This window comes from Babylonia areolata, chromosome 22 (assembly GCF_041734735.1).
Source record: "Babylonia areolata isolate BAREFJ2019XMU chromosome 22, ASM4173473v1, whole genome shotgun sequence".
Classification (NCBI taxonomy): domain Eukaryota; kingdom Metazoa; phylum Mollusca; class Gastropoda; order Neogastropoda; family Buccinidae; genus Babylonia; species Babylonia areolata.
In genome coordinates this window covers 42,534,969-42,558,818 of record NC_134897.1, presented here as the reverse complement: position 1 = coordinate 42,558,818, position 23,850 = coordinate 42,534,969, and the positions used below count along the sequence as shown (strand labels likewise).

The 23,850-nt window shown below is 36.5% G+C and overlaps 1 protein-coding gene across 8 annotated transcripts in view; it reads left to right on the top strand.

Annotated features, from left to right (window-relative positions):
* LOC143297390 (uncharacterized) overlaps positions 1–23,850 on the top strand; it is a 142,243-nt gene that overhangs the window by 20,599 nt on the left and 97,794 nt on the right. For 3 of the 8 annotated variants that reach the window (XM_076609714.1, XM_076609712.1, XM_076609713.1), the window contains exons 3-9: positions 944–1,134; positions 4,765–4,871; positions 11,810–11,968; positions 15,401–15,706; positions 19,665–19,777; positions 21,055–21,085; positions 22,237–22,275. In XM_076609714.1, coding sequence (XP_076465829.1) covers positions 944–1,134; positions 4,765–4,871; positions 11,810–11,968; positions 15,401–15,706; positions 19,665–19,777; positions 21,055–21,085; positions 22,237–22,275 — 946 coding nt within the window. The remainder of the gene's footprint in view (positions 1–943; positions 1,135–4,764; positions 4,872–11,809; positions 11,969–15,400; positions 15,707–19,664; positions 19,778–21,054; positions 21,086–22,236; positions 22,276–23,850) is intronic. The other 5 variants (XM_076609717.1, XM_076609715.1, XM_076609718.1 and 2 more) reach the window with 4 other exon arrangements.

The following is a 23,850-nucleotide window of genomic DNA, read 5'->3' as shown; positions in this document are numbered from 1 at the left end:
GTCTTGCTCTAAGTCTAAGGCTTGTTGAAAATGTGCTGGTTGAAAATCTTTCAAGATGGTTGTCAATGTGACAGAAAAAAGATGAAAAGTGAAATGTTACTCATTTTTCTGCTACTCTGACATTAATGTGAAAAAGTATATAATTGATTATTCTCAAGTTAGTGGGTGTTTTTTGTTGTTGTTTTTCTATTGATTTGATCGAATTGTATGTTTTCTTGTAAATGTGCATCTTTGCTCATGGCCCTTTGCCTGTGTGTTTTGTCTTTTCATGTCAAAATGTGTGTGTGTGTGTGTGTGTGTGTGTGTGTGTGTGTGTGTGTGTGTGTGTATGCATGTGTGCATATATGTTTGTGCATGTGTGTGCATATGTTTCGTCCTGCCAGTGTTAATAAATCTAATGTTACATAAAGTGAAAGGATTGTTATATTACTGCATTGATACTAATGATAGTGATGATAAAACAATAAAAGTTAAAACATATTGTATAATTTAAAACAGTTTTTGTTGTTTTTTTGGTGCCTTTTTTATCTTTTAATCAGAACCTTTAAATGATTAATGCCATTCTTATTATACCAATGTAGCAAAAGCAACAACAAAAAAGATATTGTCTGTGGTCAGCCATGTTTACTAAAACTTTGAGATCAATGTTATGAAACTGATATATATACTGGAAACTGCGTTTTGTGTGACAGAACAGTACAGAATTCTGTTTGTTTGCCTTTTTGAGGGTGGTCATGAATGGGGGAAGAGCCCTCTCTGACTTGCTGTCTGTCGTTCCCTCTCACTTGATCACTTTGTTTCTTGTGCTTGAGCTTTCATGTAATCCTAAAGGGAAAGGTTCAGGGTGCAAAATGCAAAATTTGATTCAAAATTTTGTACAAAACTACAAGTTTGTTTTACAATTGTTTGCTTTTTGTGAACCTATCAGTCTCATTTGTTGAAGGAGATCTCCAAAGGCCCCCGAGACATGGACGCCCAGGCCATCATGAATGACCTGAAGGCCAAACGGGAGGCTCTAGACATGGCCATCGCAGATATCAAGTCTGCCATTCAGCGCAGTAAGCAGGTGGCACTGGCATCACCATATGACACACACCAGCAAGGGGAAGCCACTGAGCCAGTGTGGATCCGCAGGTGGGTGGGTGGTTTGCATGATGGTTGGAATGTGTTCAAACTTTAACAAAAATCTTTTCTCTTTTTTTTTTTCTTTTTTTTTTAAAATAGTTTTCTTGTCATTGGCATGTGTTCATTCGCAAGGTTCCATCTTTTCCGGGTGGGTGTCTGTTCATTGGCCTAAACTTCCATTTCCACATTAAATTTTGCAGGAGAGTTACAAGTTGCAACCACATTCATCATTTTCATGTCACCTTAAACATTACGCATTTAACTATTTTTGGCCCACCATTTGGACAGCAGTAAGTACTGTACAGTGATAATTTTTGGTTGTCTTAATTCAGACTATAAGCCATGAATGTTCGCATGAGCAATAGTATGTCAAGCGTACTTGATCTCCAGTGTATGCACACTCATGACAGGGATGAAGGCACAGGAGCAGGACAATTCATAAAAATATTGGAACATATTCTGTTTTGACAGTTAACCTATGGGAATGTCTGAAGAAAGAGAATTTATGTTGCCCAAAACACTTGTGGGATATTTTATGGAATATGATAATGCATGACCAGATGTTATTTATCCCCTGTATACATCCAAAGTATTTCACACAAAATTATTACATTTCTGAGAGTGAGAGTGAGAGTTGAGTGAATCAACTTGTGTTTAATTGTTTATAATATATACTTGCATCATGTCATCTACTATCTCTCTCTCTCTCTTACTATATATAGATATAGTTAGATATATAGATATATATATAATATAGATATTGATATATAACTTTATATTAATTGATAAAAAACAAAATATAAAACCCAGTACATTACTAGAGACATCATGAAAAGGTGGATTGTGTCTGTTCAGAATGGTTATCCCTGCAGAAAGTGTAACTTTAATCTTGCAATAAAAACTGAGAAAAATACCATGAGCAACCTCTGTGTGTGTCTGTTGGTCTTTGTTCCTGTCTCTGTCTGAAGTGTCTTTGTCTTCCTCTCTCTCAGTCTGTAGTGTATACATGTTGTGTACATGTATGTGTGTGTTTTGAGTGTGGCAGGCCTGTTGCTGTCTGTCTCTTCATTTCTGTCTCGGTTTCTATCACCCCCTCTGTTATCCATGTCACCCTGTGTGCATAGAGTTTGTTATTTTAAAACGTGTGTATCTGTATGCATGATGTGTGTGTGTGTGTGCGTGTGTGCATGCTTGTAAATGTCTATTCTATGGCAAATTACAAATCTATTAGTATTATTATCCTAGAAACAACAAGAATTATCAACGCTAGAGTTGGTTTTGTTATACACTGATGGGATGTTTCCCAATCTTTTGCAAAGTGCAGTCTCAGTGACTGAGTAAGAACATCAGTATTTTTCAAAAGCCTTTTGTGAAACATCACCGTCATTTTGAAGATAACACTTTTCACATTGTCATTATCTCCAGAGGAATGTCTTGAGAAGTTGAAGCAGTGAACAGTATTCAGTCAGGGTATTTTACTTTTTAGATGTTTTCTACCTGATGAACAACAACATTTGTCCAAAATGGGGAATAGCTTTCATTTTTTGAATATTACAGAGAGCTTGGATTGAGAATGAGCATGCCAAATCACAGGAGTAGTTACTGTTGTGAAACAGAATCCTTGCAAACCATATACAACATGATTTGTTTGTGTGTGTGTTTCTTTGCGTTCGTTCATTCGTTCTTTTGTTTAACGTCTATCGTCATTTGTGATTTTAGACGAAAATCCATCATCTTCCCCACCCCACCCATGCCTCACATCATCACTATTTTCCTGTTCCTCTCTCCTCAATTAGCATAAAAAATCTATATAAACAAAATAAAACAAACTTTTTTTTCCAATCATTTCATTTTCAGTTTTGGTTGTGGTCCCATAATTGACCTTATGTTCTTAGTTTTTCATCATATTTGTTCTGGGTAAGTGTACCAGATATTGAACACTATGTTTTGGGAAGGGGGGGTCAAATTTACTTTTTGCACATTCTGACACAGCCTGGAGAGTGTGCTTTTTGGGAGAGATTTAACCGAATTTGAACTGGGCATATCCTTGGAGGATTTGTTTAGTAGACTAGATTAAAAAAGAAAATCATAATAATGAATAAATAAAACCAATTTTTAGAACAGATTGTCATTTGCTTTGGCTATGTTTGCTATGGTATCATCAGCATGATCTTTTTGTGAACATTTTTTTGTGTGGTGCTCCAGTGACTTCACAAGGGTGAGAAGAAGAAGAAAAGATTATATAAAATAGCACACACACACACACACACACACACACACACACACACACACACTGAGATACACTAACATTGGTCAAAGGTCTCAGCTTGAGTCCAAACAGGATGGTTGTTGTTCATGAGGAATTACAGCATCTGTGGACAGACACTGATATGACCTGATGCTGACCTGAATACCACTGATAGCAAGGTTGGGACATCAAGGTACTGTACTTCCCAACATAAACCACTGTGGAATGATAACAGAACATTGAACTGGTGGTCATGTACAGGCTGTCACATCTGACAGCAGACCTTTGTTCAATAGGCTATGGTCCAGTCTTTGTACATAAAAGCAAACAAAATGAAATATCACAAAATTTGAAAAACTAATCAAAACTAATCAAACTGATCCAAATACAACATTGTCACACCTATAAATGTACTTCCAGTGCACAGGTTCAGAGAGATCAGAACAAGCAGTGCGGTATATTTTGACACTATTGCTTCAGTGGCATCAACTTCATGCTACTCAACCCACAAAAAACAATATTTGATGTATGTTTTAATATGTGATACACCCCAGCCTGTGCAGTTGCATCCAAGATGCTAGCAGTCTACAGGAACTCAACTCTTTCTTTCAGTCTCTCTCAGTCATGCACACACATGCGGCACAGTCAGTACTGTACATATCAGAGACATATGTCTCATCACCTGTATGTAACCTAATATATCATTGGGATAGTAATAAATATGGTAATCATTAGTGCTTCAGAGACACTCGATCTGTATGCAAGTAATAATCATTACAGATGAATATGACAATCCACAGTGCATGAGACTGAGAGACACACGATCTGTACTGAGTGTAAATAATGATTATCACTGATGATTGCAAGGGTCCACTAGTAAAAATCATCAAGTACCAATCTTTCACTGACAGCTTATATGGAGCATTGGCTGATCAACTAGTGTGCAAATTTGTAGTATGTATGTTTTGTGTTTTCATTTCATATGGTTTGAGCAGCAGCAGGGAAGAAGGAAAGGAATTAAGCCTTGAAGTTGAACAGAACAACCTGAGTAAACTTTTATCTATGAATAAGGCTTTCGCTTCTTTTTACTGCAAAATACAGTACAGTGTGTTCACAGGTTACAAGTTGTGATACAAATTTAGGAACAATGTTGTTGGGTTTTTTGGGGGTTTTTTTGGGGGGGTTATACAGACACAATAAACAATAAAACAACATCCTGGAGGGACAAAATACTTGTGGTATAAGTATGTTGACTAGTTGCATGCTGTGATACAAATTTCAGAAGAGAATTTTCTGATGCAGACAAAGTTGAGGACAGAACAGCATGCTACTGCTTTCCATCAGTACCCTGTAAATATGCAGGCATGTTGTTTTTTGTTGGATTAACACAGGGACAACCCTCAGATTGAGAGGCTAGATCGCCAGGAAGAAATGAGACGTGTGCGGGATGAAATAGAGCGCCAGCAGGAGGAGAAACAGCAACCCAGAGGGGACAAAGGTGACCTTTAACCTTTAGAGAAACTGTCACAGTGACTTTCCTCTTCACCACTCCCCCCCCCCCCCCCCCCGGCCCTCCCCTACCTTTTGCAGTTTGTCTTATCGATTATTTGTGTGTGTATGTCATTTTAGTTTGGTTCAGTTTGTGACATTTTGTGTGTCCTTAGCCAGGCAGTGTTGTGAAATCGTGGCTTTGTCCTTTGTTGATTTTTATTTTATTTTATTTATTTTTTTTTTTTACAGTATCATTGTTGTTGTTTTCTTCATTTTTACTTTACCATCGTTGTTTTCTTTGTCTGTCTACTTTAATGGTGATTCATATCCAGTTTATACTGATTCATAATATGTCCGATGTCTTGTCAGTGTGTTGGAACTGTTTTTGATATATCAGATCCTCATATCCTCAGGATACTAATTTTTTCCCCTATATTTTATCATGTGATTGCGAGTTGAAAAGTGCACCTCTAAGAGTTCATATTGTAGACAATGCCAGAGGGTTTCTGAAAGTGAGACAGCTCAGCTAAGTTAAACCACAGCAGTGTGACACTTAGTTGAATGTAAAACAGGTCTTTCAAGGTTTTCTGTGATTGTTATCTGTGCTTGTCAACAGCATGTTGCTCACCATAGCATCATCTTGCTGCTTGCAAAAGAAAACAACTCTGTATATTATTTTCATGCTTTTTTATATGTATTTATTTCAAAACTTTTTTCTCTTTCTTTTCTTCTTCAAATTGTGTTGTGTTTTTTTAACGCAAGTGTTCCTGTTGCTTTTCATGGCTATCAGTTTTATTGCATGTTGTGATATTTATTTGCTGAGAGAATGTGAATTTTAATGGTTCGTGTATGTATACAATTATTATCTTTTGGAATTACACTGAAGAAAAATTACAGACTGAAAATAGCATATGTGTTGAAACATATTCTTCTGGCAACAGTACATTATTAATATCTTAAAATAGGGTTGTTATGAAATATTGTCTATGTTTTTTCAGGCTGTGTCCCAGCCTGTCTGGCTCTGATGTTTGTCTATTGCCTGTCTGTGTGTATGTGTCTGTTCTCTCCCTGCTACCAAATTTTCCCATTTAAATCTAGACATATTCTCCATCAGGTAAGTACTGTTTTCTGTCATCCTACAGGATTTGTATGATTTCTAGAACAAAAGAAAAAATGATATTGTTTGTCAAATGAAGGAATTGTTTTGCTGTAAATAAGAGTAAGAGAAAAAAAGTAATTACCTGTTAGATTCCAAGGGTACTTTAGTTCTTTGTGCAGTTTCAGTTTTCTCCTGGACCATGTGTTTTGGTTTTGGGTGAAAAACACTGGTACACACTGTTACAAAAGTGCCCTTGGGTTGGATTCTCCTTGTATTATTTTTTCTTTTAACTATGATGTACAGAGATATAGGTCTCTTTTTTTCAATACTTTGATGTTTGCACAAATTACTATATTATATATCCTAATCTTTGGTTTTCTTGCAACTCAGAATGTTTCTCCTATGTTGCCATGTGGCTTTATGAGTGACAAACTAAAATTCATGAAATATATTTGATTTTTGTTTGGTTTGACCTTAAGACGAATTATATTATGTGGTCATTTTTTTTTTCTTTTTTTTTTTTTTTTCTGCTTACCATTTTCAGTTACTCTTTTCCTCCACTTTTTTTACATGAATGCGTTGATTTCTCCTTCCTCAGATATTTAAAACATAGTATGGTTCAAAAAACCTGTTTTGTATGTGTGGCTGCACTGTGTTCCTGTATGTGACTATGTAATTATTTTCAAGTTATCCTTGCAATTAGCACAAGAGATTTACTTTTGTTTCAGAATACAGTAATTATTTGGTGACAGCATTGTTTCTATAGAGTTCTGCATGCAGACAGACTGTTAAAATTTTACCTGCTGTTCAAATTTGGATTTTAACTAACCATTCAAATCTTTGTACATCACTACATGTCTTTCCTAAGAAATTTGATAAGTAAAAAAGTAATTCAGTGACTGAGTGATACAGAATTTTAAAGTGTACAGCTCTAAGATAAATGAGAGAGAAAAATACAACTGTTATTAGAATTTAAATTATATGGAGTGAATGATAAAAATAGGTGCAGTTACATAAAAATAGAATTAAAAGTGTACAGATAAAACATGGGTGAAAAAATCATTAGTGCTACTGCATATACAGATAAAACGCGCATGAAAAAAATCACAAGTGCTACTGTATGCATCAAATTCATAAGTGTACAGATATAAGAAGGGTGTTTGAAAATTGATGCTGCTGAATTAGTACTTGTATAGAACTTAAAGCGTACAGATGCAACATGTGAAAAAAGCATGTGTATAACATAGAATTTCAAAGTGTATGAATGTATGTTAGGAATGCAGGTCCAGTTACATTGATAGAATTTAAAATGCACACAAAAATGTGATAAAAAACCAGGTGCACCTTCATTTACAGACATTCCTTTTGTTCATAACCATCAGTATTAATTGAAAATCAGTAATCCAGACATGTGTTATGGAAAAAACATGCTGTATGTCCCTGAAAAAAGAATTGCCTGGTGTATCAATACTTACTTGTCTGAATGGTGAACTGATTTGCTTCAGGTGTACCTGAAAACAGTGCTGTCTTCCTAGTTTAATTATTTGGGTTCATGGGTTAGAAACAAGAGGCTGACATGTATGTTTATGGAATAGATATGACAAGGGTGAGGTGCAATAAGCGCTCCTTTTTTTTCTTTTTTTTTAAATTACCAAAATGTATCAATTTACCATGGATGAGAAATTCAAGTGCCACTAAATTTGCAAAATTTCTTAAGTGTACTAATACACTGAGTGAGAAAACAAGTGCCACTACGTTTGTTTAATTTCCAACATGTATTGATATGAGTTAGAAAAACAAGTGCACCTGCACTTACAAGAATTTCTAAAATGTATTGATAAGATACATTAATAGAAGTTCTGAAGTGTATTGATATGATACGTGTGAGGAAGAAGAAGTACCACATTTGTAGAATTTCCAAAGTGTACAGACATAATTGAGAACAAGTGCAACTTCCTGAGGTAAAACACTCATCTGCTTTCCTTTTTATGCGTTGATTGCATTTGATGAGAGACAGCTTCTTCATATGAAAAGCAATAATTGTATGATAATTGTGTTCACCCCAGTCAGACTAAAATTATGTTTTCATCTTCAAAAGAAACCATGCCATGTCAGAGCAGATACAAGAAATAATGTCTACAGATTGGAAATTCCACTTCCACTTCCAGTGATATTTTATGAATTAATTTTTACCAAAAAGTGTAGGGGAAGAGATAATGCAGGGTTTTTTTTATCATGTCAAATTATGCTTTGGGGAAAAACTTGGGAAGATCACATGAGTAAATACAAGAAAGATATTTAGATTTGAACTCATACACTTGGGATGGTGGGGGGAGAGGGTGGGGGCCCTTGTAGCATAAAGTATATTTCGTGAAAGTTATTTCACAAACCATCTAGTGATCTGTTATGTCCAATTTTCAGACTCAGTCATGCAAGCAGGTGTGTGTGTGCGCGCACACACACAACACGCACGCGCACGCACGCATACACACACACTCACACACACACACACACACACACACACACACACACACACACACACACACACACACACACGCATACACACACACACACACACACACACACACATATGCACGCATGCACGCACTTACTCTGATTAGTGTTGTAGATGGAGAGGATTATTCACAAGTATCTCTTTTGTATTAAACACTGGAGGCTTCAATAAATTCTAACATACAAGAAACTGTTCAGACATTTAAGATCTCCAAAGTTGATGAATTAACATGTTGAATACCAACATCTGTCAACACTGGCAAAATCAATATTCTTGACTGAACCCACAAACTGCCTGCCTCTGGCTGAAATCAATCAAGTGTATGTAAGCATGCCTGTGATTGCTGACTAACATTGAACTCACTTTCTGTTCATTATATTACTGAGATTATTTAAATAAAAATGTTAATTTCACAGGCACATATGTAGGCATACATTTGCTCACATATAGACATACATGCAGTGCATTTGTCACACTCACCCTCTCTCTCTTAATCTCTCTCTCTCTCTTTCACACACACACACACACACACACACACACACACACACACACACACACACACACTTTATCTCTCACAGCCATATTGTTTTTAATGCAGTTGAGGCTGTGCTGTACCATCTTAAACATTATAGGAAAACTTGTAGAGTATGTTTGGGGATTGTAGATCCAGTATGAAGAATATAACAAACATTGAGCTCAATAATACCATGACATCATCTCTTGATGCAACCACATGCATATGATACCACACTTCAGACAAACTTCGTCATTTTGCTGTTTCAGCAAGCTACTAACAGTTGTGTGATTTGTAGATAATTTTGCTCCTTGCCTGCCCTCGGACTGAATGTTGTATATTCACAATTCTGTGCTGCTGTGTGCCAACTAGACAGATATCTGGTTGGGCATTCCGTCATCTTTGACTTTCAGGGCATTGTTTATGGGAAACAACCCCGGTTGATTCACCATGCTCTCTGGAAGGTTTGAGGATGGATTGTGTCCCTTAAGTTGTTTCTCTCATCAGTTCATGACAAAAGTGAAAGTTCTTGAGGATCCATGGATTGTGAGATTTGTGGATGAGCATGTCAGGTATGCCTGTGAGGAGTATATCAGTGATTTTCTGCACAAAAATTCAAGTGACCAGTTTTCTCTTAAAGTACAACGTATCAGCAACCACCAAGACTTCGAGACAAGATTAGTTACTTGTTTATACCAAGGTACAAAAAATCACTGTTTACAATTGCAAACATCAGAATAAAATATGAATAAACTGAAAACTGTGTAAGTTACAAGTTCAGAAAATATGTATATTAGAATATAATCTCTCTCTCTCTCTCTCTCTCTCTTGTCTGTCTGTCTCTGTCTCTCTCTCTCTCACACACACACACACACACACACACACACACACACAACACACACACACACACGCTGTGTTTTCATCTCCTCCATGTCCCACACCTCTGTCTTTTAATTCAGTGGTAGACTTCGCATGGCATATAGTTCTTTACGAGTTTATTGATTTGTTTATGCATTTATTCATTTATTTATTATTGATTCTTTTCATGAATAGGATATCTGATGGTCGTATGATTCACAAATATGCCAGCAATGTGTTCTTTATGTTTTCATCCTGAGATGACATGAGATTACAGACTTGTTTTTTGTTTTGTTTTCCTCGTATGTGTGCCTGATAGAGCATACTTTACACTTCTTTTTATGTGGAAGAGGGCTTTAGTTTGTATTGATCAGCATGTTGGGTATTTGAATGTTGCTTTACATGTCAGTCTCTGGCCACAACAGTAGCAAATCTAAAGTAATCAGTTTTCAGTATGGCAGCACTTTAAAAAAAAAAATTTAAAAAAAAAAAAAGAGTTCTTCCATGTTTGACCTTTTGTCCCAAATGTATAGCAGTTCTGCTCCATTATTCAGTTGTTCAGTCAGCAGTAGCCTTTCAGATGGATTCAAATTGATTTTAGTAGAGGATATTCTGCATTACATTTTTTTTTTTTTTTTCAGTTTTAAATGTATTGTTAACATTTTTTATATGTATAAATGGTTTTAGACTGGTGTCACAATAACAGGACTATTTGTCTTTTCTTTTCTTTTTTTAATCTGCAGTTTAGTGTTTGTCCTGTAAATCCAGACTGTGGAATGCATGCTCATTAGAGCAGGTTTATGTATGCATTTTGTTTTAATTTCCCATTTTAAAAAAAAACAAAAAACGTAGCATGAGTAATATGACCACAATCATCATCTTCATCATCATCACAACTGTCATTTCCAGTGTTTATGATCAGATGATGATTTTTTGTTGTCAAAAAGGGGGAGTGGGGGCGGGGTTGTGTTTCACCAGTCTTATTTTTTCAGGAAGAAAAAAAATTGGTGATTTGGAAAGTTGACATAAAATTATAGTTCTGATAACAGATTGATAGATATATAGATAGGTAGATAGATGTGTGTATGTGTGTGTGTGTTGATAGATAGATAGATATATAGGTATATAGATAGATGTATGTGTGTGTGTGTGTTCGTAAAATTAGTGGTATTTACAAGTATATATGATGGTTAAATGTGTAGGATGTCTGAATAACTGTTAGATTCATCTTCATGTTATTTCTTGCCTTGGGTTACTGCTTTTGTTTGATAGAAACAGTAAATAAAATAGAAACTAAAAAATGTTCAGGTAAAATCAGGACATATTTCTATGACCGTATAGGATCTGCAAGTGCTTAATTAAAGATATGTGTATGGAAATATGTTTATCAGTATCACACAAGTTTGATTTCACAATGAAAAGGATGAATGCCTTTTGTATGTATGTTTATGATTTTTGTACATGTATATGTGTGTGTGCATTATTATGTTGTTCTTGGTTTGTTCATTGTTGGTTTATTCTATTACAGTATTATTACACAATATTCAGCTATGGTCTGAAATGAGACTGAAGGAAGAACTGGAAAGTGGCAAATATATATATATATATATATATATATACATATATATATTGCAACAATTTCAGACTTGAAATATAAATGATGAGGGTTTTTTTTTAATAATATGACACAGGTTTTTGCAGCTTTTATCTTGTTTGTACTCACTCTTTCTCTTGTAAGCTTTCTTCAGTTTGTTCATGTTGTGGTTTTTTTGTTTTGTTTTGTTTATATATATATATCTTGTATATTTTGTTCAGCATTACAGATCTCTATGTGTATATTTCTATGTAAGTTTCCCCACCCCTCTAATTTTTACATTTGTTCATTTATATTCTAACAGATTGGTCACATTTGCCTTTAGCATGCAGCACCTGCACTGATTGTTGTGTCATTCTTTTCAGTGGAGGATGACAGTGTGTCAGCCTCTGTCCTTGACCCTGATCAGGAACGTGACCTTGACCCTGAGGATCATGACCTTGAATCCCATGATCATGGCCTTGAACCCCAGGACACAGACCCGCTTAGAGAGCAGTATGAAGAGGGGGAAAGGAGGCCGCGAGGTACCAAGACAAAGCACGACAAAACATGCATCTGACTTGTTTGTTCTGTTGTCTTGAGTTTTTATTTGTGGGAGCAAGCCGTGTTCTCTGCATGCAGCTGAACTCCAAGCATGTTGGGCACCTACTTGTCCCAACCCCCTAACCACACCTGTCCCCAAAGTGGGATATTTTCCTCACGCATTGCTGCTGATGATTCTCCTCTCTGTGTGCAACCATTGCCGATGATGATTCTCCTGTCTGTATGCAACCATTGCTGATGATGATTCTCCTGTCTGTATACAACCATTGCTGATGACAATTCTCCTCTCTGTTGGCATAAATTTTGCAAGTGTTTGAAGGCATTCCTTGTCATAATTTAAATTTCAGCACACACACAAAAAAAGATTGTTGGGACTTCTTGTTGCCTTTCATAGTTTTAAGATGTCATCAAAAGTTTCATTGGAAACATTTGTTCAGTTTAGAGCTGAAGTGATCAGCGATAGAGTAAAAAGTCTCAGTCTCATTCTACCTCTGGTCTTCTGACTTAGAATCTCTCCCTTCCCCTTCCCTTTCTGTGTTACAGATTCTGTTGTCATCTGATCACATTTATTGTTTACCAGGGACACTATGTCTTCTGTTGAATATTTTCTCTCCCAGTGTCATAATTTGCCCATTTCTGCCTGTTCTGACAACACACACAGTATTCAAAGATGGTGGTAATTTGTGCTCTTATTTATTTATTGATGCTTTTGGGAGGTCATAGAAGTATCCAAGGTATCTTTTAAATGTAAACTATTTTGGTCTGAAATAATAGTCATTTACAGAGTCTGCTATTCTGATGAGCTTTTCAAGTTCAACTGGATCAGAAAGATAATCATGTTCACAATCACATCTTCCAATTTAGCATATTTAAAAAATTCTTGTGAAGGGTCATTTTCCTTCATGCAAAAATATAAGTAAAAATGCAATTAGGGGAAACGTGTGGTTTCAGGAGAGACATAGTAGGGAACAGATTATAGTACCCCCCCCCCCTCCCCAAACTTAGTCTGGCTGCCTTTATGGTGGGCTAAAACTGGTCTTCACATAAAAGCCCACTTGTAAATGTGAGTGAATGCTGATGAAGAAGGGTTATACTAGTGCTGAAGAGAATGCGGTGATGAAATGTGTTGAATTAACATAGTTTAGTTCTGAACAGCAAAGCCCTCAGTCATCCCCTTCCAGTCAGTATGTATTGGAGTGACAGCCAACTCCAAACAAGGCGTTTGTGGTGACTAGTTGGGTGAAAGGGGTCATTTCCCTCCAGACTTGTTGGTAATGGAAACGCCTTCTCCCATGGTGTGCGAAAGCTTGTTGGATGATGTGTGTTGTCTTGGTGGTTTTTGTTTTGTTTGGTGGTGTTGTTGTTGTTGTTTTTAGCTAATTCCCTGCTGTTGTGGATGTGTTGAAGACTTGTGTTGTATGCTTTAATTGTTGATGCTTTTCCTATCCCAATGTTGTCCTTTTTGGTGGGTGACGGACATGTATGAACTGGTGCAGCAGTCACATTGGGATATATTAGCATTGTCATTACTATTAAAGCTTTAGTTTCTTTTGGGGGGTTTCTCCCCCATCCCCCCCCCCCCCCCCCCCCCCCTTTTTTTTTTTTTAGCAACGATCATGATTGTCTTCAAATCAGCGACTTTGTGAATCAGTCCATCTCTCAGTATCAGATTCATGAGGACTGAAAACTCATGAATGACAGCAAAACACACACACACACACACACAAACACAAACACACACACACACACTGTTAACCAAGTTAAGAAAAACAAGAAAAAACATGAAAAGGGTCATCCAGTTCCTTTAATGCCACAAAATGAACATTGGTGAAACCTCTTGCAGTTACAAACTACAGGCATTGCTACTGACCTTTACCTAGTTCCTTACCACCACCTTGCAGTTACAAGCTTCATGAATGGCTACAAACATTTTCCTAGTTCCTCACCATCATCTTGCTGTCACAAACTACATGAATAGCTATAGACGTTTTCCTGGTTCTTTACTATCTTCCTGGGTTACAGACTACATGAATTGCTGCAGACATTTTGCTTGTTCCTTTCCACCATATTGCAGTTACAAACTACAGACCGCCCTTTTCCTGGTTTCTTACCACCTTCTTGCTGTTACAAAGTACATGAATTTGTTACAGACATTTTCTTCATTTCCACCTTCTTGCAGTTATAAACTGTCGACAGCCCTTTTGCTAATTCCATACAGTCTTCTTGTAGTTACAAACTACATGAATTGTTACAGACCTTTTCCTTGTTACTTATTAACTTCTTGCAGTCACAAACTGTATATATTGTTACAGGCCTTTTCCTAGTTCTTTACCATCTTCATGCGGTTACAAACTACATAAATTACTACATTCTTTTTCTCAGTTTCCACCTCCTTGCAGTTACAAACTGCATAAATTGCTACAGACCTTTTCATGGTTACTTTTCACCTTCTTGCAGTTACAAACTACATGGATTTCCTCAGACCTTTCCTAGTTTAGTATCACCTTGCAGTTACAAATTACAGGCATTGCAACAGACCTGTTCCTGTTTCCTTATCATCTTTCAGATACAGATTACATGAATTAAACCTCATACCTACAAGAGAAGATATTTGATGATAACTGTTATAGTGATTGCAAAATAATTGTCTTGCTGTTTTAAAAGTCTGTATGCCGTAAGCGCAGAAACAGATGACCGGTGTTTCCTATTTCTAACCATCACAGTGGTTGGAAAGAATTGTTTCTGTTTTCATTTCCATAACTTAAGATCCAAAAAGTCATTTGCATTTTAGGTCTGGTAGTTGGTTCAGTTTTGCAGTTTGTTTCTTGCAGAAATACTCAGCGAGCATTTTGAATTTACACAGTTTTTACTCAGCAAGCATTTTGAATTTACATTGTTTTTCATAGTTGACTGCTACATATTTCAGTTTTATGGGATATGGCATTAGCTAGTTTATACTTCTTATATTGGTAAACGAAGTGTTGTCATTGCTATTTATTTTATTGTATTTGTGTTTGTTAGTGGATTTCTAATAGAAAGATATTGTATGGGTTTTTTTGTTGTTGTTTTTTTGCAGTAAGTAAAACATCTTAATGTGGATATTGTGATTGATTTGATACAAGACTGTTTTTAACTGTTAGTCTGCATTTTTATCTTCTGAAAGCTTTTATTTCAAATTAGCTTAGTATGAATGCTAATGGTACATGTTCTAGTATTGTCTTTTTTCTTTCTTTTTTAAGTAGTTGAGAAATTTTTTCTTCTCTTCCGTGAATTGTGTCTGGTTTGAGATGTATGCTATTACCCAGTCTTGTTTTGTCCTTGTTGAATTGTTGCTGTGATTCTTTTATTTTTGATTGGTTATTTGGGCTGCATGCTTTCTTGACGATGTTTTGTGCATGCTTTTTGTTCTGTAGGTTATGATTCTGATGACGAGTGTGAAGAAAGCGGGGGCATGAGATACACCCGACGTAACAAAGGCAAAAAATATGCCCCGCTGCGCAAAGACGATTCGTTAGAACACGGGGCAGCTGGGAAGGTCCAAGACCGGAGCGGGTTTGGCAGCAATGGTGCTAGCGTCAGTGCGAATGGTCGCGCTGGTTCAGACGCCAATCATGTTAACAATCACACGCATAATTCACAGCCTCGTTACTCCTCGGAGGAAAATGCGAGTGATGCTGAGCCTCTGAGCCAAGGGTCGTATGTGCGACAGCAAGCGGGAGGTACCACTTTTCTTTGTCCATCTGTTCCGTTTATGATGATGCCTTAACATACAGCACTGTCACATAACCTGGCCCTTAACTGTTGAATGCCCAGCAGCAGAGGGTTCTAATGTGAATTTTGTTTGGGTACATGTCTCCCTCCATTATTTAGAGTATATGATATCTGTTTCCTTGTTGTGGCTGGGTCTTTCTTTGCCACCCCCTTGGAGAGATGGATGTACTGCCCTTGTTTGTTTTTTCCCCCCCAGACCTGTGGTTAACTGACATCATCTTTCTCCCAAATTAGGATTTTGTCCTTTATCCCTGCCCACCTCATCTCTAACCTGAGGTGTGTATCTATGTATGTGTGTGTCTGTACTTGTATTACAAAAAGATATATCTTATCCTGTTCCTTGTTTATAGTTGTGGATGAGCGATAATTTGCAGTGTGTGTGTGTGCGTTTGTGTGTGTGTGTGTGTGTGAACATATTTTTTTGTTTATGTCTCTGTGTGTTTGCATAATTTACTCCTTTGTTATGGAGTGTTTTTTGCTCTTGATATTCAGCGTCAAAAGTTAGATAATAACTAATTCAGTTTCCTTGTTTCAAAAATCTCAAAATAATGAAGTATTGTCAGGTTGTATATAGGGTTTTCTTACTTCATACAGGGAATGTGAGCAAAGGCAACAAATATATTGGAATAATAGTTGGTTTCACATATTGCTGTAGTTACAGCTGGTGACAGATTAGGATAGAATTTGTTTTACTAATGATTTATACTGAGAGCTGGTCCATCACTCAACTGTCTCAGAGCTGTTGAGGCAGAAAAAATAACCTTTTGACCAGTGTTTAACTCTTAGTGAATCCATGCCTCTGTTGTGTCAGAGAGTTGGTGTATTATGTTAATAAAAGCAAATGACTCACAATGTTAAAAGAAGTGAGTGATACGTCAGTGGGATGAAAAACTTCATGGACATGTCAGTGATAGCACGATTGAGTATTCATGCTTGACTGCTTCCTTTTTTGTCTTCAAAAACAAAAAACAAAAATCCTGCCCTTTGTGTGTGTAATTTCCACCCACTACCCCTGTCCTCTCTCACACCATTCCCTGTCAGTTTTTCCCTGGTGAAAGAGTCAGTGATGATTTTGCAGCCCCACCTTATATCATTTGCTCCTTGCCTGGTCCCTGACAATATTGGAACATGTGTTTGTCCTCTGAAGAATGATGAAGAAAGAAACAGAACCCCCCAGCCAGTTTAGAGGCAGAATACTTAGGTTTCTTTCAAGGTCATTTGAACACAGACACCATTGCAATACTTGATTGAGCATGCAGTATTATGAAGGACCAACCATCATCCGTGAGGTTTTTTGTTGTTGTTTTTTTGAGTGTTGCTCTGTGAAGAATAATGTGAGATAAACATGTTTTTAGAAAAAGAATCTTTGGGTGGGGAGGGTGATGCGGGTATCAGAAAAAAGAAATGAAGAAATGTGACTGGCACACTTAAAAGAAGTATACTATGGTAAGAACTGACCAGAAAATATCACATACTGGGAATGGGTTGCTAAGGAGAACTATCCTACAAGAGAAAAATAAAAGCATAACTTTAGATTTAAGTGGTGGTGGTTTTATTTTTCGCATGTTTTTCAGTATCCCCTTGAAACCCTGGTGACAGTCACATTGTTTTGTTGTTGTTTTTAAACACCCCAAAACAAGCTTGCATCTTGTTCCTGTGATGAGTGATAGCAGAAATCATTTTCATGCTTTAGAATTGGACTGAAAACATTTGGAAGTAACAGAGTTGTTGCTGAGCAGAAAAAATTGCGCAAACACATTCCACAGAATAACTTATGATAAGAATACTTTCCTCAGAATAAGTTTTGCAAATTCTGGAAGATTTTTTTTGTCATAGTGTTGAAGGGTTGCTAGCACATTCCAGTGATAACAATGTATGAGTGACATTTTGTTTGGTTTTTTTGTTGTTGCTGTTGGTTTTTTTTGTGTTTGTGTGTGCTGTTTTTTTGACAGAGTAACAGTTGATTCAGCCAAGTTTTGAGCAGTAGATTATTCTGTGAAGAGCTTTGTGACAAAGCAGGTGGTTAAAGAAACCAGTGAAGGCCTGTTGTGTAAGAAAAACACTTAATTCTGCTGGCACTGCCTTTTTATCTACCTTCTCCATCCATCAAAATCTATCTGTTGGTCTATATTTATACACTTATTTCTTTTAGAAAACTTGTTACGTAACCTCCTTATGAGTTTATTTGCTTGCTTTAATTCTCTCTCTCTATCTCTCTCTCTCTCTCTCTGATCTTTCTTTTCTCTCTCCTTCATTTCTTTGAGTGATCGATTTCACTTTCAGTATTAACAAATAAATAATTGAAATTTATAGATAGATGCTTTGTACAAATTATCTGTCCCTGTTTCCAGCAGGCAACTGGATCATTAGAAAAAATATATAACCCGAAGGCAGAGAAACGGTTTTAATAATGCATGTCTTTTTGATATAATGGATAATTTATTCATTACTTAAAGGTATTTCCAGTGAACAGTGGTCTGTTGTATCTTTTGATTTTCAAATCAGTCAAAACGACACATTTGTGCCTCTCTAATCCTTTTGAATCGTATACTGGGGAAAGTTGTCACCATAGGTAATAAAAAAATTTTAAAAAATTTTAAAAAAATAAAAAAGGGGGTGGGGGGGGGGTGGGGGGGGGTGGAAGAGTGTAGTAGACAACAACAGTAGCAACAACATACAAATGTTGGTCCTCCTTTTATTGCCAGTTGTACAGACGATCATCAAACATACAGACTTTTTTTTATGGATGATTTGTGAAAGACGGAACATGAACTAAACTGGAAACAAATGACAGACTTTTGTGCCATATGGTAATTGAAAAATGAATAGATAGAATTTAAAAAACAGGACATCATTTTTTCCAGTCTGAAATTCTGTATGAATTTAGGAAACTGGCATGCATGGATGGTTTCTCTATTGGAAAGCTTTCCCCTTCATTCCTTCATGCCTCAGGAGAATGAGCCCATTTACCTCGTGCTTGACCTTTGACCGATGGTGCATGACCTAGATGATGTAGATGTGCGTGTGTGGATCTGTGTACAGTGAACTGCATGGTGTGATGTTTTAGCAGGTTGCCTTTGATTTAATTCAAGTGTCAGTGTGGTAGAGTTTGCAGATGGCAACATCTGCTTTGTGTGTGAAAGGGATGTTGTTTTCTTGAATGGTGGGCGTTGAAAGTGAATTACACTTCAGAAAAGTAGGAATGTGTAATGGAACTTCAGGTTCTTGACATGTGGAAATCTTGTCTTGATGATAATGTTGTCGTAATTTGAGAGAGTAATATCTCAGTTTTGTGTTATATTATTCTTGTTCTAAAGTTGTGTGTGTATGCATTCATGTGTTTTGTGGATATGTACCTTTGCAAAAAGTATGTTAGGGAAAGAGAGAGAGTGTGTGGGTATGTATGTACAGGATTCAAATTTATCATAGACCAGCATGATGCCATTCTGTGGAACAGTAAAAAAATAAAAATAAAAAAGAAGTAAGTAAAAAGAGAGAGAGAGAGAAGCAACTTCTCCATGGAGAACTAATGTTGAAGTACATACCCATTAGTTGTTAAGAAATCTGGTAATCAACACGATTCATTGTCCTCAAAACAAGTGAGTATATTTTTTCTTTGCACTTTTTTTTCTGCAAAGGGGAGGGGAAGTGGATCACAAATTTGAAAGGTTATTTTTCGTATAATCGAATTTGGAAATGTTTTGATTTGGAAGTATTGGAGTATCATGTGCATGTATTATTTTTCAAAGATGATGAACCATCCAGGACACTTGCATACATCTGCATGAAAATAATTCCAGAGGTTTGAATATGGGGAAGCATGTCTGTGAATGAAAGCAGGATTGTATTGGGCCTTGTGTTCTGTGTTTCTAACTGCCTATCTGTCAGTGTACATTGTTTCCTCAGACTCTGACACAGATGAGGAGACGGACCGACTGCTGCAGAAGCAGTACCAGCGTCGAGATCAGTATGTGGCCATTCCTGAGCTGGACAATGAGGCCAGCAAACAGACGGCAAAGGTGTGCCATTGTCATCCTTATAATCATCATATCATTAGGAGTACACTGCATAGGTATTTCTTTATCATCTTCATCATCATCATGATATCATTGCTGTCATTAGGAGCAGACTTTAGGTATTTCATCATCATCATCACCATTATATCATTAACATCACTATGAGCAGACTGTTAAAGTAAATCATCATCATGATTGTCATATCATTGCCATCATTATGTGCAGACTGCATATACACTTATGAGTGCATGCACTTGATATAGGAGTACCATGGTTGGTTTTTCATGGTATTACCCTCATATTGTTGTAATTGGTTATTAATTTTAAGGTGGATGGAAAAGTTTTTGTAAGTTTGACAAACATGGAATTGGGATTAAAGGTCATTGTGATGTGAGTGAAAAGAGACAACACCCATTCTCCTGACTGTTTGCTCCGCTTACCTGCCTTCAGTATGATCAGTATTATGCAACATGAAAACATGATCACAACAACAAGGAAAATGTTTCTGCCAGTAAGTGAAAGACCACTGTCTCTTGCAAATGTGAAAAGTATCACAGATTTTTAGCAACAGGCTTTAAAATATAAAGATAACTTTTGTTCTGTGCACATTGCCATTTAACACCAGTCATTTGAGCTGTGTTGGCAGTCATGGAAATCACTGACTGCTGATCTCACAATAAACTAACATTGCCTGGACTTTTTTTTTCCAAACAATGATTATCTGCTTGCAGTAGAATTATGGTTTCATTTGCTATAACTACATCAGAATGAAACTAAGCAAGTATATCTGATGTGATTACACTCATGTGATATTGCTTGGGGAAAGAAATCTGGACTGTTTGGTTAAAGGTCCGTCATTATATTAGTAAAAAAAATATAAACTTTGAAAATAGGAGACACTTTGTATTGGATTTTTCATATAAAAAGACATTTTAATTTTGCATTTTACCTCATTGAAAGAAAAAGAAAGGGGGAGAAGAAAAAGAAAAGAAAAGAAATATATCACTGCCCTCTGCTGTTTATTTCACCTGGTTTTACAAGACTGAAGAAGGGTGGCAACCTCTGTCTGCCCTCACATTGTTGGAGCATGAGATGCTGATATTGGTTCTTTTTTTTCCTCCCCCCCCCAAAAAAAAACAAAAACAAACACACACACACACTCCTGAATTTGAATTTCATGCACTTTACTATATGACACAAGGCTTTTTGATCAAACAAAGAAGTGAAATTGTATGTGATGTTTGTACTTTTTTTAATGGGTGTTTTAATGTATGTTGCAGGCCCAACACAGGCAATCAAAAGCCAAAGAAGGTGAGGATTTTTACTTTGTTTATAGTATGTTGGGTTTTTGTTGTTGTTGTTTTCTCTATTTATGGTGGGTTTTCAGGACTTTTTCACTTTTTAAATCCAGTTTTTCTAAAACTGTGGTTATTTTCAAGGCAATATAGTTGTTATTGTCTCTTGTCAACACTTCATTTTGGTATTACATGTTTTTAAAAGAAAACACTGTTTCAGATAGTATTCATTCTCACAGTCTAGTGGAATGTCTCTTCCCTCTTTTGATCATCCCATGCTGATTCTATTTCTAACATGTTGTTGTCTCTTTTCTTTTCTTTTTTTTCTACCTACTTTTTCTAAAATGAAACCTCTTTTTTATCATCCCATGCTGATTCTATTTTTTACATGTCGTTGTCTCTTTTCGTTTCTTTTTTTTCTGCCTTCTTTTTCTAAAACAAACCCTCTTTTTTATCATCCCATGCTGATTGTATATCTCACATGTCGTTGTCTCTTTTCGATTTTTTTTTTCTGCCTACTTTTTCTATAACGAAACCTCTTTTTTATCATTCCATACTGATTGTATATCTCACATATCATTCTCTCTCTTTTTTCTTTTTTTTCTTTCTTTTCAAACAAATTCTTTTTCTTCACTCCTAATGTGTGTTACTCATTGTTGATGCCACTCTTTGACTTTTTTTACTTTCACACCTCTCTTTTTCTTCTTTTTCTCTTTTTTTTTTTTTTTAAGTCTCACTTTCAGTCTGGCTCTGTGTGTTTCACATATTGTTTGTCAGGCGCTTTCTGTTCTCTTTGTCTCTGTCTACCTGTCTGACTGGCTGTTTCTTCACCCTTCTCTTGTTGCCTCACGCCCTTCCCTCTGGCCTTCCCTCCCCCCCCCCCCCTTCCCTCTCTCTCCACCTCCATTATTCCCCCCTTATGATGTTATAAAGAGATTTGTTACACATTTTTGTTTCTTTTTTTTTTTTTGTGCCTGTTTTGTGTATCAGTTATTATCTTAGAAATACCATTTTGCTGTTATCATCTGAACACATTCATAGGAAGTTCTAAGGGCAATTATTTTGTTTGAATGTGTTGCTGATGAACATGTTTAGAAATGCAAAAAAAAGCAGCAGTGTCATCAGTGGAGGGGAGACGTCTGACGCTGGCCTGTTTTGTGTGTGTAGAAAACAAGGTAGAACAGCAATCGACTCGGTCCAGTCAAGGTACAGGTTTTTCACCACAGAAGTCATGTTGCATGACTCGTCCCTTCTTTCTCTCTCTGTCTCCGTTCTGCCTCGGCCATTCGTTTTGAGGCCTGCCTGATGAATACTTGCACAGTATTTACGCCTTCAGTTATCTGCTGTAGCTCTTTCTTTCAACCTGCATACTTCAGTGTGAAGTCTGAGATATTCTTTTAGGTTTTTTTAAACCTTTTTTTTAGTTGACTTGTGTTTGGTGAATTAATTCAGTTGACTTGTGTTTGTGTGCAATTGTTAAATGTGTGTGTGTGTGTTTTCAGAAACTAACATGAAGTTTTGTTGATGGATGCTGAATGTTAAGCGCTGTAGCATTGAAATAGCTCTTATTGTTTTGTCTGTTTGGTTTGAAATGCTGCATTTGGCAGAGTTCAGTTTATTTTTGTTTTTGTGTTTTTCTGCTTGCATGCACAAAGTGTTATGTGTGCGCCTGTGTTTGAGTGTGTGTCTCTTTGGCTGTCTGTGTCTGAGAAAATATTATGAAATATCTAGGGTGTATCACTCATAAATTAACTGTACTACATGCATATATGTATGTTTCATCTTCTGAATCTATATATTATAAAAACTGGCTTGTGCTTGCCAGAAAATTCAGCATAGCTGCCTTGTACTGTTATAAGGCTGCACTTACCAGAAACAATTTAACAAATATTATACTGAGTGAAAAGAATAAAACAGCGTTTTTGTGCCTTGGTGCCTGTGCATACTGTGAATGATCAAGAGATCTGCTAAGCTTACTTTGGATGGCTGTAGCAATGAGTCTGCCCTCCGTGTGTATGTGTGTGTCTGTGATTGGTTTGACAGATTTTTTTTTAAAGTTGATTCTGACATATAAGCAGAACAAAACATTACTGGTATTTGATCATCATTAATACTAATATGCCATCCATAGAAAAAAATCTTGTTTCTTTTAATCTGACCTTAAAGATAAGACCCATGCTTGTCACTGCTTTGTTCTTGGTCTGAAATGTGCGATCTGCCATCATAAAAAGAGTTATACAACACTACGAATTATTTCAACACAAAAGAAGTGTTCAGAGTTTCATAGACTTTGATTCTACAGTCACTGTAGTGTGGAAAAGACACTTGACTACACTGAGACATCAGACCGGTATTTTGGTGGTTGGTCACATAATGATACTTCAAGGTATGCACCAAGGGGTCATGAGGTCAGAGGGTCTCTTGGGGCCAGTGAAACCTGTGGAAAGAAGACCCTGCATTTTGAGAAATCTTTAAGAATGTTAGCAATTTCACTGGTTAGGAAAGTTTGAATAGTGATGGGTGTTGATATGTTTAGCCGGTGTTTTGTCATCCCAAATCATAAAAACTGGGTGAATGAAAAGAAAGAACACCTTAATTTCAGTTGTTTCAGGAAAAAAAATGGACAATGGTTATCACTGTATTGATACGGGATTATAACTGGATAAATAGGTGAAAATGGCATTGAGAAAATACATATGATAAAGAAACTTCGGTCTGACTCATGATTCACTACTTAGTGCCTCAATACCCAATGCAAAAGTTTTGTTTTGATTCTCACTT